The sequence below is a fragment of the Choloepus didactylus genome, chromosome Y (assembly GCF_015220235.1).
Source record: "Choloepus didactylus isolate mChoDid1 chromosome Y, mChoDid1.pri, whole genome shotgun sequence".
NCBI classification, from domain to species: Eukaryota; Metazoa; Chordata; class Mammalia; order Pilosa; family Megalonychidae; genus Choloepus; species Choloepus didactylus.
The window spans coordinates 11,886,359-11,904,179 of record NC_051335.1 but is presented as its reverse complement, the minus strand read 5'-3'; the positions used below and the strand labels follow the sequence as shown (position 1 = coordinate 11,904,179).

The 17,821-nt window shown below is 35.6% G+C and overlaps 1 protein-coding gene across 6 annotated transcripts in view; it reads right to left on the bottom strand.

Annotated features, from left to right (window-relative positions):
- The window catches only part of CDKL5 (cyclin dependent kinase like 5), a 163,001-nt gene that overhangs the window by 62,305 nt on the left and 82,875 nt on the right, over nucleotides 1-17,821 (bottom strand). For all 6 annotated transcript variants that reach the window (XM_037822864.1, XM_037822863.1, XM_037822866.1 and 3 more), the window contains 5 exons: nucleotides 16,898-17,034; nucleotides 10,023-10,143; nucleotides 8,435-8,494; nucleotides 5,893-5,983; nucleotides 265-454 (listed from right to left, as the gene is read on the bottom strand). In XM_037822864.1, the coding sequence (XP_037678792.1) occupies nucleotides 265-454; nucleotides 5,893-5,983; nucleotides 8,435-8,494; nucleotides 10,023-10,143; nucleotides 16,898-17,034 (599 nt within the window). The remainder of the gene's footprint in view (nucleotides 1-264; nucleotides 455-5,892; nucleotides 5,984-8,434; nucleotides 8,495-10,022; nucleotides 10,144-16,897; nucleotides 17,035-17,821) is intronic.

Below are 17,821 nucleotides of genomic sequence, written 5' to 3'. Positions count from 1 at the left end.
ATGCATATGCTATAAAGATTTTTAAAAATGAGAACTTACAAATTAGAAAAAGCAACATTAGCAGCTCCCACTTTCAAAGTCTGACTACTTTCTTTTATTGTTCACAAATACTACTCAAAAATCAAATATTATAATGGGGATTATAAACACTGTAATGGGAAAGGGAAGAGGATTCAATGGATAGCTCAGCATCCATTATTCAATGGACAATGATTTAAATACTGCTATGTTGATTCCATATAGGGTTTTCGCAAAACCTCTTACCCGGAGCCCGTGGAAGCGAGGATTACTGTAGAAGAGCTTCATCTGCTCAGGTGGAAGGGGTCCTAGCACCTTCTGAATAGTAAAAAGTTGGTCAATTTCGCTTTCTCCAGGAAATAAAGGCTGTCCATCACTAAGCTCCCCAAGAATACAGCCCACTGACCACATGTCTACCGATTTTCCATAGGGAGCTCTGAAAAGCAAAGGGAAAGAGAAATCTTGGCAACTGAAGAAATGCAATGTTTTAATAATTTCCAAATTATTTTGAACAGATTCATGAATTAAAGTACATTTATGTATTTAGGGAATTAAAAAGTGACGTGGAAAAAAGTAAGGCTGAAAAAAAGAAATTACGGATATACAAGTAAAATTTCAGAACACAAGTAAATACACTTAAGTTAACAAAGCCATCATCAGTTTAATAGCAATTTAGTCAGTACACACTGATTTGAAATCTAATCCCATCTGAGTATATCTGAACATGAATGGCTTAATAAACCCTAAAACACGAGTTTCAACCTTTTGACCTTGCAGGTCTCTCAAGTAGCCAACCAACTCCAATTATCTATAATTTCCAAGTAGGATCCTTTTTTAGCAGGCAGGGAAAGGGAAGATTCATGATTCTTCTATCACCCATAGCTGAGGCATTATGGTTTCAATCAAAATGCTTCTAAAAAGTGTCTTTTCCGGGTAATTATCCTTTAGCTCTCTAAATGTCAAAAAGTAACATCCTTTTTTGAGTTTAGTCTATTAAAATGTATTACTGACTTATGTGCTTCTTAAACAAACATTGAATATTATTTAACCTTTGATTACCTAGAGTCACAATTTCTAATAACTAGGATTGTACTAAACTCTATCTTATTATTTATTTGAATATATTTATACCCTATGTATATGGGGATTTATGATAGCTATTTTCCTCAAAGCATTTTTTCAGTTTACTTAGGAGTTTGTAACTCTTCTCTAGAATTTGAGTTTACCAGAAGCCTATAAGAACATTACTGTTATTAATAAATGGAGGCTATACATGAAAATCTAGGTATTCCCCAAACAGTTATCTATCTGCATTCCAGTACCTATAGAAATAAGTCAAACTATATATGGCAGATTAAGTAACAAACCATATTCCTTTAGTTTCAACATAAACAATTCAAACTTTAAGAAGGGAAAGTCAAAATAAAATATCTGAAAACAATATGGGATGAAATTCTAGAATGCCATAATGATATAGCAGTAACACACAACTTTATCAAATATTCTAAAGTAAAGCACTTACTAACAGTGAACAGAAAATGCTTCTAGGATAATAAACCACTGCCAACAATGACACAGTATTTTATTTATCTGATTTCCTTCCTACAAAAACCTAAGAACCATATTAGGAAACTTCATTAAGAACTTTTTGGTAGCTTGTTGGGGGAAGGAATAATATTAATCTTGCTCTTTTATCTGTATATATTGAGAAAACTTGTTCCATAGTGCTAGATAGAGAAACCTATGGAAACTGTTCCTATATCTATTGCAAGCTATTTTTCTTCTTGTCAACTGATTTGAATAATTTATGTAGATAGAACTATTTTAAATGTCAAGCAAAGTCCCAAGGATGTATAAAAATTTAAATTCTCAAAATATCAACTGATTTCAATGGGATTTTTACATAGGTAATATGGTTCTTCAACTAGTACTTGGTAACAATTTAATTTAGCAATAATCAATTTGGCTCAAATTAGTTGCACTGTCCTATCTACTTTTGGCAGCTATCACACACCCATAGACATAACATTAGTTTTTCTATAGGTATTATTAGGCAGCAAATACTCTGAAGTTTCACAATAAGGCTGTCCTCAGAATGAACTCCTTGGGGTCACTTTACAATACAAACAAAACCATATTACAATGAGTTCTTCTACCATATTTTAATTCTTGTATAAGTTTCTAAGAATGACCTACTTCATATTCATTTCCTCATTGGCTAACAGTATCCAGTAAATTCAAATCCAATCCCCCCATCCCAAAAAAAGAAAATGGACTATGCATCCCAGTGGGTCCAGAAAGAGGTACACAGAAGAAACATAATAAACAGACACAAAAGAAAAGCCTAAATCCAAGTTTAAAAATTAGCACAGAAATTCTGAGATATAGCTCCACAAAAGAGAGAAAATAAGGTAGCTAACCATCATCTGTTTCTCAGGATAAAACAAGCTTTTGATTTAAAAAAAAAAAAAAAAAAAGTGAAGTTTTTAATAATTGCAGTCAATAATTCTTATATGCTCCAGGTCAGCAATGAATCAAGAATTACCACAAGATACAATAGTAACATTGTAATATACCTCCATTAAATGTAACAAAGGCAATATGCCAATGCTAAATGTATATGAGAGGGGGATATAGGGGAGTAATATGGGATTCTTGGTAGTGGTGTTATTTGCTGTCCTTAGTAGTATATTGTATCGTATGACATGTTATTTTTCTTTTAATCATTTTTTCTTATTGCTAAAAAAAAAAAAAAAAATTTTTCTTGTAGTAATCAGTATGTTCAAGTGCTGATTGTGGTGATAAATGTACTACTTTATGATGATACCATGAACTGATTGTACACTGTGGATAAATGTATGGTATGTGAACATAACTCTATAAAATTGTAGGAAAATATATATATAGGAGTAAAAGTGTAGGAGAAAACATGGTGAGAGGGATGATGCCTCGCCAATATGGACTAACTACAATGTGTAAACTCAGAATTGAATCTTAGAACATAGCCTAACGTGGACACAATAATTGTGATAGTCCCTAGATTGTAAGCTCTTACAGCAGTTAACTCTATCCCTGAATTGTAAGGCCTATCTCTAAACTTTGAGATGCTGATCCCCTAGCGTATAACCTGATTGGTCTCTGGAACAATGCATATCTCTGAGACACCTGAAACTCAGAGCTAGAGCTTGGCAGATATGAATGTCAGTATTAGTGCATACAGCCACTGTCAAAAAAAAAAAAAAAAAGCTGGAAAAGAGCCCAGACTTCAATTAGTGATATGAATGAAGCAGGTCTGGTTAAGACCAGGGCAAGCCAGGCCAAAGGGTAAAGGTTGAAACTGATTGTGTTTTAAAACTTCAACTTTCATATGAGAACAAGGGAATAGATATCTATTTGGTACAGGATCTAAATTTTCTAAACAGTACAACTCCACAGTCGATTTGTTCAAACACCACAATTGCATGGAACTTTGAATAGGAAGTGAGATACAGTAGGTTAGTATAGGCTGGAGTGAAATAGTGACACATCCTAGAGTAATTTGGGCAGATAATAAAAAATATATTTACAGCCTCCCCCTCCCCAGCCCCGAGGATCTGGGGGAAGGTGCGGATGTGTTGGACATCCTCACCTGGACTGGTGTTGATGTTGCCACAAACATTGGGACTGGCGGTTTGATGTGCTGAGCCCTCAAGCATGGGACTTGCCCTTATGAAGCTCATTACCACAAAGGAGAGTCTAAACTTGTATGTAATGGTGCCTAAGAGTCTCCCCTTGAGTACCTCTTTGTTGCTCAGATGTGGCCCTCTCTCTCTCTAACTGAGCCATCTCGACAGGTGAACTCGCTGCCCTCCCCACTACGTGGGACCCGACTCCCAGGGGTGTAAATCTCCCTGGCAACGCAGAGTATGACTCCCGGGGATGAATGTGGACCCGGTGTCGTGGGACTGAGCGTATCTTCTTGACCAAAAGGGGGATGCAAAATGAGACGAAATAGTTTCAGTGGCTGAGAGATTCCAAATGGAGTCGAGAGGTCACTCTGGTGGACATTCTTATGCACTATATAGATAACACCTCTTAGGCTTTAATGTATTGGAATAGCTAGAAGTAAATACCTGAAACTACCAAACTCCAACCCAGCAGTCTGGACTCCTGAAGACAATTATATAATAATGTAGATTACAAGGGGTGACAGTGTGATTGTGAAGACCTTGTGGATCACACCCCCTTTATCTAGTGTATGGATGAGTGGAGGAATGGGGATAAAAACTAAAGGACAAATGGGGTGGGATGGGGGGATGATTTGGGTGTTCTTTTTTCACTTTTATTTTTTATTCTTGTTCTGGTTCTTTCTGATGTAAGGAAAATGTTCAGAGATAGATTGTGGTGATGAACGCATAACTATGTTATCATACTGTGGACAGTGGATTGTATATCATGGATGATTGTATGGTGTGTGAATGTATTTCAATAAAACTGAATTTAATAAAAAAAAAAAAAAAAAAGAATTACCACAAGATAGTTGGTAGACATTGGGAAATTAACGTTAAAAAAAAAAACTTAGTGAGTAACTTAAACATGTAGTCATCATGATCTTTGGAAGAAATCTACAAATTTATATTGCTATAATAAAGCATCCTTAAAAAATTAAACTTCTCCTGTCTCCCAGATACACATATGGAACCCTGAAGAGATGAACCCACAATCTGTGCACTTGTCATCATTACCACCATATCTAATTCTATTTGTATAGTGTGCCATCTTCTCCCATTCTTGGGTGGTCCCAAAAAAGGAAACAAAATCTAAGAAAAATAAGAAAATACTATGACTAGGGTAGGTAGATAATTATTAATGAAACTACGTGATGGATATCAGGATTGCAATAGAGATCCTTCTTAGGCACTAAAGTTAAATGTAATAAGTTAAAGTATTAAAGTTACATGTATTAAGTTAAAATGAATTAAGGAGAAAATAAGATGCTTATTAGGAGGCCCTTTTCTGGTGTTAACAGAGAAATGAAAGAGCACTGAAAGTGGTGTTAACAGGGGGAAAAGATAGATGGATGGATGTGGAGGAGTACCTGAGGAAATCATCAGTGCAGTGCTTAGTTAAATAGCCATTTATCATCAAACAGTATTTACTTTGTTCAGAATAAAAAGAGCAATTGGCTTGGTATTTACCAAAGTGACAGGGCAGAAGAGATACTCAATAAGCATTTGTTAAGCATTACAGGGTGTGTGTTTACAGATTGGCATTAGCCAGATGTCAAAGTGTTGACATCCACATTCTTAATATGGAAGATTATTAGCAAAGATGGCTGCAATAATTCCTCCCATTCCATAACATTGCCACTCCTTCCATCAAGAGGTGGAGTTTATTTCTCCAACCTTGAATCTGGGTTTCACAGTTTAACGTGTGGCCATTGAGACATTAACAAAAGCCATGCAAACGAGGCTTGCCCTCTTCCTGCAGGGAACTCTTCTGCTATAAGATGAAGAAGCCTGGGCTAGCCTATTGGAGGGTAAATCCCCGTGGAACAGAGATGGCCTATCCTAGCTGAGGCCCCCTAGACCAACCAACCTCCAGATGACCTGCCAGCTGACTGTAGCTGCATGGGTGACTCCAGGAGAGACCAGGAGAAGAATCACTCAGCTGCACTCAAATTGCTGACTTCCCAATGCTGACACTCAGAATTATGAGCAAGTAAAATAGTGATTGTTTTATGCCATTAAGTTTTCAGATGGTTTGTTACAATGCAACAGATAAATGATATACTTAATTAACTAAAGTTCTTATTTTCCATAGGTGACCTACAAAGCTATTGATACAGGATCAGCAGATGTTTAGATGTCCTTCTATTTTGGGATGGTAACTCACCCAAGTAAGAGTTCCGGGGAACGATACCACCTGGTGGCCACATATTCTGTGTAATTAGCATTATTGCCTTCAGACAAATTCCGAGCAAAACCTGAAAGGTAGCAAAATCCAAAGGTTTAATTTTTTTAAAAGAAATAATAATTTCATGTTAGTAAAATATTTCAGTGCTAGTAATCTTTTAAACTAACTTGTCTAAAGCACAGAATGACTGGTATTGAATGGTCTGTTTATTAATACTGTCCTTATCATATTAAAAACTTAGTCGATGGTTCATAAGTCAATTAAAATGTAAAATGCATTCACTACAATACCCGTCTCTCTCCTATGCTAAAGAAATCCATGTTTTCAAAGTCACTGCATGCTTTCTTAAATATTCAGAGCATACTTTAAAATAAGCTATCCCAATAAGTACAAATGTTTGGAACAAAATGAAGTCCCCATAATACCCAGAAGTCAAAGTTAAACTAGCATCAAGATATTCATTAATTCTGCTTTGTGAGACATGCATATTATTTGTGTGTTGATTGCTGTTGATTAGCTACACTATGTAAACAACTAACAGTTAGCAATGATGGAAACAAGGCAGGCCAAAATTATTTTCTTCTCCTAACATGACTGAGAAGCATATTAGGAGTATATTAATTACCTCAGTGACTCTACTTCCACTTTTTCCCCTGCTCTTTCAAAAGGTTTCGGGGCCATGGCATAGCCGTAAAATAAGTTGGCAGGATAAGTTAATAGCTCATTTAAGTCACCAAAAGCAACTCTATAGGGAACTCGAACATTAAAATTAGGGGTAAAAATTAAGGCACAAGTCAGTTTTGTAAAGAGGACAATTATGTTTCTTAAAATTAAACAGTAAAAAATAAAAAACACACAAAAAAACAAAAAACCTAACTTCAGTTAGTGAATACTTCCTTGTAAAGCATAATTTGAAGAAATATTAGTATTTTTGAATGAAGTTCTTCATGCCAGACAAAGGGAGCTATACCTTCTGGGAAGGAAAGCAATTAAAGTCCTTGTTGGCACACATCCGCAGAACTTCTTTACTATTTACAAGTTTTTTCTTTAGTAAATGATGGTAAACCAGGGGTATTCTTACATTATTTACCATTCTACAGGCATTTCTTTTGTATTTATAACTTGCTTTAGAAATTTCAGTATCTTTGGAGCTTTAACAGATCACCTACCCATAGAATTATATATGCATAATAAATGGTGTATGAAGTACATAAAAGTCTCAGTATGATTTATTTGGTAGTAATCATGACCATGGATGGTAAGTCAGAAATAGATACTGGTCCTGAAAATGAAATGCTAAGTAGACATGCTAAAATGCTAAGGACATGCCAAGATCCAAATCTTTTAGATATACTATTTGATATTTCCTTTTTATTCTCCTAAGCACTTCTTAAGGGGTTTAAGATATAGCAGGAAAAAAAAAAAAAAAAAAAAAAGATATAGCAGGACCCTTTTTTGTGATATTCCTTATTGTAAACAATGAAGGGAATTAAGTTTCTTAAAACATTTTTCTTCAGGTAAGCATGTTGATAATATTCACTTTCTCTGAAAATATTGAGTGAAACAGCTACATGTGCCTCTAATTGCTACACTGAGCAAAACTGGTCATTCTACAAAGAGAATTCTTAGGATGCTTCCATTTCTCACCTGTGTGGTCTTTAATCTAATTTTTGTTTATGATAAGGAGAGGCATTCTCATTTATATGTGGATAGCTACATTGTATTAAGATGAAAAAAAAGTCAAGTTGTTATTTGTCAGCATATCAATTAGGAAAAAGTATAATTTTATAAAGTGACCGATGACCTAAAACCCTAATTTATAGTTTTTAAACTTTTCTGAATTATTTTAATTTAAATATTTAATAGTGTTTAATACAGAGTGATATATATGGGAGACAATACATACTTTTCACTCATGATAGAGTACAACTTAAAACGTCCCTACTGAGTCAACCAGGAGCTGGAATATTAGATCAATTACTAATCTCATTCATTGAACAGTTAAGGGGAATAAATGGAAGACTCTGAAAATGTCTTTTGACCTTACAGATATATAACTATCAAATATACAGAATACATACGTGTGTATTTAGATAGGAGTATCTTTAGTTTTTATAATGAAGCCTAGAACAAATTCTACCAACATTCAAAATGTTTTTTTATCTTACTCAAATGAGAAGGCCATGATGGTATTTCCTGGAAAATTCTTTCTCTCGGTTTGTTAGGTGCTGGGCTTATGAGTATATGCATGTACGTGTATCTACTTTGAATGCATCCTCATTGAAGAAATACTGTATAATGGATTTAAAAAATAGTAAACAATACTATGCCTAGCAAAGAGTATGGAATAGTACTCCTCCAGCAAGCAATCAATTTCTCAACATATGACTCAATAGAATGTTGCTCTGCTAAACTGAGTCAAAACAGTAAAAATTACTTTGAATATGATTTAAAAACCTACCTGTGTGCTCTATTAATTCTGTATAAACTATGACTCAATGTCTTTTATCTTTTTACTTACCAAAGTCACAGAGTTTCAAAACATCATTGTGGCTGATTAAGAGATTTTCTGGTTTTATATCTGGAGTATTGAGATTAAAAAACAATAATTAAAAATGTTCGATTTTCTGATTGACATTGTTTAATCATTATAACTGTACTTAAAGATCCAAAGTAGTTTGCACAGAAATCTGCGGCAACAAAAAGCATAATAACACATTTTATGCTGGTACATAAAAGTTTCAATTTCTTTATGAGAACACATAGACTCACAATTTCACAAGTATTTTTTTCCTTTTAAATCTTAAAGGGATTAATTTGATCTCTGAAAGGAATTTCAGAATGAATGAATCTAAGCCAACACATTTCAAGGAACTATTATTACTTCATAAATACTAATAGTAAAATTTTTGGAGACAGAATAAAGGTACCCTAAAATGCATATGGGAATAAGTAGCTAGCCTTAGACTGACTGGAGATATACTTTCTATTATGGTTTTCTATATGTTATCATTTCTATATTTAGATTATTATTTTAGCTTTTCTGTTGTGCCTCACAATTTAAAATGTCTAATGCTGAGGATATACTGGATAGTCGAGGTAAGATTTCTAATTTTTTCCATGGATTAAAGATGTGGCAGGAGTTAAGGAGTACAAATACACAGAAAATGGAATTTAATTCTCCCCTTGGGAAGCATCTCACAATCCTATTTTTAGAGTATATTACCCATCATCTATATCATATAAAAGAGGTAAAAATGGTAAAAGGAAAGGAGAGTGAAATCTACTGATTTCAGGATCAGAGTTTAACCACTGATTTACTATACACTTAAGCAAGTTCACAATATTACTACAGAAATGCAGCTAAATCGGTGGCTTATTAATATCTTCCAACTGTAGTATAAACTGTTCTTAGAATCATTACCCCAAATGCTAGATGTCCAGTTGACTAAGAGATCTTTCTAGTCACGCCACCTTGATAAGTCACGCCACCTTGATAAGGTAACTGGTACACAAGACAAATGCAGGAGAAATATACACTATCTCTTTCTAGAAATAGTAGGAATAGGCACTCTTCCTACTTAAAGTAAGAGTATTTTAAAAGTGATAGCCTTATGTATTTGTAGAAGTAAATTAAAATGTCTGTAATTTTAAGATATTATGAAAACAAAGAAATTTTTTTAACTTCCAATCAAAGGAATAAAATGCAAATACAGCTGCAAAATTGCAGTGGCAATGTCTAATCTGATTCCTGTTTTTATGATGATTTTAGAATTGAATAAATGCAATTTTATTTTGCTTAAGTATGTTCTCCCTAAATTTATACAGGCTTACTGATAAAATAAGCTAGTATTATAAGTACATTCTCAAAATTCCTCTTAAAAATAGCCTAACTACGCAGGTTGCAGTCCATCCTTTCGGTCATACAAAAGATCTGAAGGACAAAACCAACTCTCATATGCATGTACTTTGAAAATGTATTTAATTTTTAAATGGAAATGTCAGTGCTTGTGGAAATAATCTTAAGACAGTAATTCAGGATATATTTTATTGTTGACAAAAATTTGATGTTTTCATTAATATTTCCATTTCAAAAATTCCATACTCACCTCTGTGAACAATGTCATTCTTATGGCACCAGTGAATTGCTTTGATTAGTTGGTAGATATAGCTTTTTACTTTTTCAGGTGGAACGCCATTCGGCATTTCTTCCAGCAACTCAAGCATATTCTAAACATTAAATAGGGAGCCATTAATTTCCAAAATTAAGTAGGTCCATAAATTATGTATTAATTTTAAAAAGCATCTTGGATGAAATTCATCCAATATACAGTGTGTATTTTTTGTTGTTGTTTTGTTTTCAACATATAACTTTTTTCATGCTGTATCAGGATATTGTATTAAATCAAGATTTGCTTTTAAGAGAAATTCCATTTTCACTATTCCCATTGCTGGGAGTAAAATAATCTTGTGTGCAGTACACTCCCCCTAAAACCTTCAGCCATCATTTTAGAATAATTTCAAGGGAAAAGTAAGGCAAATGAGAGATAAGACATTGTAATATATAAAGAGGGAAAAACATGAGTCATTTTAACACATCATGCTGTGCATCTTCAATAGAATCTTGAAATAAAATTAAGCCTTGGAAATACTTGTGGAAGACATGAAAAATATTCTTAAAAGAAAAGAAAGAAAAGAAACAAATCCCCAAGATTAGAAGTGATCAATACATATTTGTGCAAAAATTAAAACGTTAGAAAATATTGTTGAAATAAAAATTCACAGACTCCAATTAGATCTTCAAAAATCTTAGTGTGGAGTCAGAAATCATTCTAAAATCCATGCAAAATTTTTTATTATGTAGAAACTCCACTTAACCAATATCCACTGAATTTCCAGATTAATCAAACATTCTCCATTCCCTCTGTAAAGCAAAATGACCAAGGCCCACAGTACAATTATGGCTTATTATTTGTAGGCTACCATATAGGACAGCAGTTCTCAAAGTGGCATGAGGATCCCTGGGGGGCCTCTGAGACTTTTCAGAGGGCCCATGAAGTCAAAACTATTTTCAGAAGAATACTAAGATGTTATTTGCCTTTTTCACTGTGCAGGTAGGTAAAACTGTTGGAACCTTAGCATGAATCCAGAAGTGGATTCTTCACGGCTACATCCTTGGCAGTCAGAAGGAAAAAAAACAACCAAACAAAAAAATACAACACTGGTTTTAGTTAAGGACATCCTTGATGAAGCAGTAAAATTATCAGTTTTATTAAATCTCAATTCTTGAGTACACGTCTTCTGTAAGAACCTACATGACAAAATGAGGAGAACATATAAAATACTTCTACTGAATATTCAAGCATGATGGTTGTCTTGAGGTGAAGCCTGTGAGTGATTGCGTTCTGAGCTGAACTAGCCACGTTTTCTGTGGAATACCATATTTTTCCTCAAAAGAATGACATACAAACCATGGTTATTCAGGAAGACATTTTCCCAAAAAACAAATAAAATTAATCTGTCATTTCAAGGAAAACAATTGAAAACATTTGTTACCAATGCTAAACTTTGAGATTTCAAGTGAAAATTAAAATTTTGGAAAACTTGTATCTCTCACTGTGAGCTTGACGGCTTCTCAATACTGAAAGACTTTTCTGATGCGGTCAGAAGTAATAAGATGTGACTTTTTTGGATTATAAAGTGAAATGTGTCAACATTCATGAGATCTGCATAACTCACTGAATCAGTTTTTTCCAAATGCCCAATGCATGGTGTTACAAAATCATGCCTGTGTACAAGAACTATATGAAACAGCAAGATAGGCCAGTGAATTTTAACGTAAAACAGTACAAAATGTTCACCGATATGATTCCAGATGCTACACTGCAACTAACCTTTAAGAAACCACCACTTGTTGGGTTTGGTACAGTATCAAAAAAATTATCTTCAATGAATCTGAAAAGGCTATTAAAATACTCCTCCCTTTTTCCAATTACATATCTGAGTGGAGCCAGATTTTCTTCATATATTTCAACCACACCAAATGTATAAGACAATATGAGAATCCAGCTGTTTTCTGTTAATCCGGATATTTAAAAAGATTTGCAGAAATGAAAAAACAAAAGCATGCTTCTCATTGAATTTTGTTTTCGAAAAGCTATTTTCATTAAAATGTTATTTGTTAACATGTAATGGGTTTATTGTTTTTTTAAATGAATTAATATTTTAAAAATTTCTCAATTTTGATTTCTAATATGATGTTAATAGATACAACCCACATAAACAAAATGTCTTAGGATTCCCAATAATTTTAAGAGTATAAAGGAGTCCTAAGACTAAAAAGTTAGAAAACCACTGCTCTAGTACAACAACCTCACAATTTTGTTCCCACCTGTCAAGTTATATACATACAAAGAATGAGTTGTGTTTACTCTCATTCCTCTTTATGACCAATGTATTTGTTATTTTAATTAATGTAATCAAATAGCATGTAAAGCAATGAAATAAAGTTTAAAAAAAAAAGAGTTGATGTTTATAAGAAAACAATGTTTAATACTTTGGAAAGACTTCATAAAGAACACCACTAAAAATATTGCTGTCTAATGGAGTATGCGTGAGACAACTATAAAACACTGGTGGGGGGGGGTGGCGGTGGTAGCGGTAAGCATAAATATTGAAGGATTCTGCATTGGGATTGCTCTGCAAGTGTTTTAGTTTCCTAGCTGCTAAAACAAATACCATACAATGAGGCTAGCTTAACTAAAATTTGTTGGCTCACAGTTTCAGAGGCTATAAGGCTTGCTTCTTCCTGGGTTGGTATCTTCTGGCTGGCAGGCAATCTTTGGGGTTCCTTGAATTGTCCATCACATGGTAACGCACATGGCACTGTCTTCTTTCTCTTCCGGGCTCTGCTGACTTCCAGCTTCTGGCTGTTCCATGTGGCTTTTCTCTCCTGTGTCCATTTCATTTGCTTATAGGGACTTCAGCCATATTGGATTAAGGTCCACCCTTATTCAGTTTGGATATACCTTCACTAATAACATTTTCAAAGGTCTTACTAAAAAATGGGTTCAAACCCACAGGACCAGGGGTTGGGACCAGAATATGCCTGTTGTGAGGGCCATGATTCAATCCCCAACAGCACAGGATATCACAGCTGATGAATTATGAGTATGGTGTATGTAAGAAAGACCAATCAGAACCTCAATCAGAAGATCAATACTCAAAAGGCCTTGACCCTACCTCTGAAGACTGGTAAATGAACATATATTTATATGTTTTAAGTTAAAATGTTTAAAGTGTGTATGCATTATTTTTTGATCCCTATTTGAATTGCCTTTTTAAATTAACAAATGCACAGGAGGTCTCAAATTTACAGGAAGATTAAGAGAGTTTTGTACTCAAGAAAATGAATTTTATCTCCCATTTCATACGCAATTCTAAATTCCTCAATGGCAGGGATATGGTCCTCCAATAGCCATTCTTCCATTTTTTCATAATAATATAATTTTTAAGTGGTCTTCAGAATTCAAGACTACATTTTCGAGTCTGCCTTGCAGTTAGTATGGCCATGCAACTAAATCCTGGCCAATGGGACAAGATGGCTGGAGCTCCATTTTGGACGTTGAGATCAAGGGCCATATCCCAAGGGTGGTAGAGCAGAAAGGCAGAAGCAACCTGGGCCTCTGACAACTGTTGAACAGTGCTGCCATACGAGTCCTGTTCTACCTTCCTTTGTATTTGTTGTACATGTGAGAGAAATAAACTTCTATTCTGTTTAAGCAACTGTAATTCTGGGTCTCTATTACCACTGCAGTCAAATGGAATTCTGTTTGATATCCCCCTCCTCCTCCTTTTCTTGCTCTCTCATGTTTAGTAAATAAATTCTGCTTAATCTTCAAGGTCCAGTACAAGTTCTAGCTCTTTGGCAAGGTTTCTTACTGTATTTCAGTGTTCACTGACCCACTGCTGCTCAGAACTTTACCCTGTGGGCAACAGTGCATACTGAGTACCAGGTAACATAATAAAATCAGTGTTTTGGAAGATTAATGTGGTAGAATTGAGGTATAAGAGAGATTTGAAGATGGGGTATACCTACTAGTACAATGCTCTAAGATTTGAAACAAGGGCCTACATTAAAAAATGCCAGTGGAAACAAAAGGAGGGATAGATTTGTAAAACTGACACTAACCTCTTTTAATGTAAATATACTATGAAATTACATATTCTATTCAACACGGTTCATTTTTTATTTAAAAATTTATCAGTTTAATTTATCACTCATTTATCAAATCGGTATTAAGTGCTTATTAGAACAGATCAATGATTATCAAATTGGAGGTGGGGAAGGGCATTTTCCAATTCCATCTTACCTCTGGAAGGAAGGATGGCTCAGAATCACCTAAGAGAATTCAGATACTGACCAACACCCTAACCCTGAGAGGCATCTTTCTCCTTTCCCTTCTGAGACTCATTGCTACTTGTTAGTCACAGTCACCACTAAGAGGATGGGTGTGATGGTCACCTTCCACTTAAAACCCTCAGGGGCACCTTGAGGAGCCTGTGGAGAATGCAGGGGTATTCGCCTACCCCACCTCCATGGTTGCTAACATGACCACAGACATAGGGGACTGGTGGTTTGATGGGTTGAGCCCTCTACCACAGGTTTTACCCTTGGGAAGACGGTTGCTGCAAAGGAGAGGCTAGGCCTCCCTATGGTTGTACCTAAGAGCCTCCTCCCGAATGCCTCTTTGTTGCTCAGATGTGGCCCTCTCTCTCTGGCTAAGCCAACTTGAAAGGTGAAATCACTGCCCTCCCCCGTACGTGGGATCAGACACCCAGGGGAGTGAATCTCCCTGGCAACATGGAATATGACTCCCGGGGAGGAATGTAGACCTGGCATCGTGGGACGGAGAACATCTTCTTGACCAAAAGGGGGATGTGAAAGGAAATGAAATAAGCTTCAGTGGCAGAGAGATTCCAAAAGGAGCCGAGAGGTCACTCTGGTGGGCACTCTTACGCACACTTTAGACAACCCTTTTTAGGTTCTAAAGAATTGGGGTAGCTGGTGGTGGATACCTGAAACTATCAAACTACAACCCAGAACCCATGAATCTCGAAGACAGTTGTATAGAAATGTAGCTTATGAGGGGTGACAATGGGATTGGGAAAGCCATAAGGACCACACTCCACTTTGTCTAGTTTATGGATGGATGAGTAGAAAAATAGGGGAAGGAAACAAACAGACAAAGGTACCCAGTGTTCTTTTTTACTTCAATTGCTCTTTTTCACTCTAATTATTATTCTTGTTATTTTTGTGTGTGTGCTAATGAAGGTGTCAGGGATTGATTTAGGTGATGAATGTACAACTATGTAATGGTACTGTAAACAATCGAAAGTACGATTTGTTTTGTATGACTGCGTGGTATGTGAATATATCTCAATAAAATGAAGATTAAAACAAAACAAAACAAAAAAAAACCCTCAGGGGCAGAGGGAACAATACCCGGCCTGGGCTCAGAAGACTAGAGTTCCAATAGGACCTCTGACGCCAGCAGAAAGATCTCAGACATGCCACATCGTCTCAACCAGTGAGGAAACAGATTCACAGAGGTGATTTATCCATTTTTTTCATACTTAATTGTAATTAACCATGAACAATCACCATGAGTAGAACAGAAATAAAAAGATAAATAGGTATGTCAAAATTTTATTATTTGGCAGTGAAAACTGAAAACTGCAACTGAAAAATAAAGAGCATCTGATTTTCCCTGGGATCCTAGTACAGCAATTGTTTTTTATAACTTTTTTTAAATCAACTTTTAGTTTTATTTTGGTGGGGAAGGTAGCTTATGAGAAATAAATTGACACAGGAAAAAACCTACCTTAAAACAGATTTTGGAAGGCAACCATAAAGTAGTTATTATTATTTTTTTAATTTGGAAAATAATTTGTAAAGGCTGAACTAATTCAGAAGCTTCATTACTTGGTCAATTACTTTGGCAACACTGCTTTTCCATTTTGTGATGATGATGGTGAGACTCTATACTTAATGACACAGAAAGAATCTTGGCACTGACCTAAAGCAAATATAAACCTCTCCAGTTTTCATCTTCTTTAGACAATAACATAGGAAATCAGTACGGGCCACCAATTTGCTCATCAAGGAAACCTCTTAAAAGGTTAGTCTGGCTTCTGTTTATTCTATTATTGTTAAAGCACTTATTTGTTTAGTTCTCGACAATAACCAAGTGCTGTAGGTCAGGTGTTCTTCAAGAAATTCATAAGCAGACAATATTGATTACTGTAGTGCCTGTCTATAGGCCACATTATTAAAACTGTCACTAAGTTGATAATTTTTTAAAAACTGCTAATGCAAGAGTGCAGACAACTTGAACAATGCATGCTTTTCTTCTCTTCTACGCTTCCAATTCCTACAAGTGATTTCATCTATCTTCTCAGCCACATCTTCCCTCAAGCACATCTCCTTCCCTCAAATAAAGTAAAAGCACTGGCAATTCACAAAAGGCTGCTTTGTGAGCCGTTTCACTGGCCACCCTATGTCTGATTCAGACACCCACCCATGCTTGCATGGTGTCTTATGTTTACCTTTCTCATCCTTTAATATCATTGCCAATTTACCTGTCTTCCTCGGAGGCCTTGCTTTAGGTTTAATAAATGAAGTCTAAAAATTACTTCTTAGACAGGGATCCTAAGACTTTAGACACCAAATCAGTATACTGTTTAAATGTAAGATTATCTCTTTACTATAAAATTGTACAAAATTCTTAAATATATTTCAGGTCTTCTGATGATTATGGATAATCCTTTCATTACTAAAGTCCTCAGATGATGAGTACATTCACAAGTCATACAAGATAGTAATGAATTCATACTAGATAGTAAAGATAGTAATAAACAAATTGAAGAATGGCTCTAAAGAGAAGAATCAAGCCAATCTCAACAGTGTCAAGTAGCGACTTACTTTTTCAACATACTCAAACACCAAATACAATTTCCCCCTCCGACGAAAAGCTTCCTTCAGCTCCACAATGTTTTCCTGTTTGAGAGTCCGAAGCATTTTAAGCTCTCGTAGAGTCGTTTCCTTAACTTCTTCATTTTCTAGGATGTAAACAATGGTAAAGAGAGTAAAGTTTTCAAACCACTATTCAAAGAATTCCAAGTACACTGAAAACCTACCAATTTCACCTTCCACTTTGAATACTTCTGCAAAAAAAAAAAAAAAAAAAAAAAAAGCCCAAGGATAGACCCTGCCTTACTCAAGATTGTGGACTGAGACGCTTCAGGGCTTCATACCGACTCCCACCACACACACACTTCCACACACACATACACACAGAAGCTTTGAACAACCAGCAAGAACTGGCAGAAACATCTTTCTCAAAGCTTCAGAAAACAGTTCAAGGACTGCAGTAACAGGGCAAGTGCCGAATAAAGAAAAAAGTTACTTAAAAGAGATAGGATCTCATGGCGCCCTGGCTGGCCTCTCCCTTACCCCTCAGCCATTAGGTGTGGAGCTGGCCCACGCTCCCAGTACAGATCCCTGGTCATGGTTCTAGGAGGAGCAGAGCAACTCTCATGAACATACTAGGAACATGTATATCTGGTCAATCTCTCTGACAGTGGCCTGAGGGACTCACCATCCCAGAACTTGTCCTGAGTGTAGAAGTTATGGAACTCTCCTACAGAACACTGAGGGAGCGCAGTCAAGTCATGCTGCCTGGGGCAGGGATTGCTGGCCATAAGACATAGATAGTGCAGTGTTCTGGACTGTGAGGAAACTGTTTCCTAGGGCCACACATGCATGACCAAGACAAGATCAGAGAGAAAGGTCAGGGAGGCCACTTTGCTTTGGCCTGGAGCTGTTCTCTAAACTCAAGGTAAGATA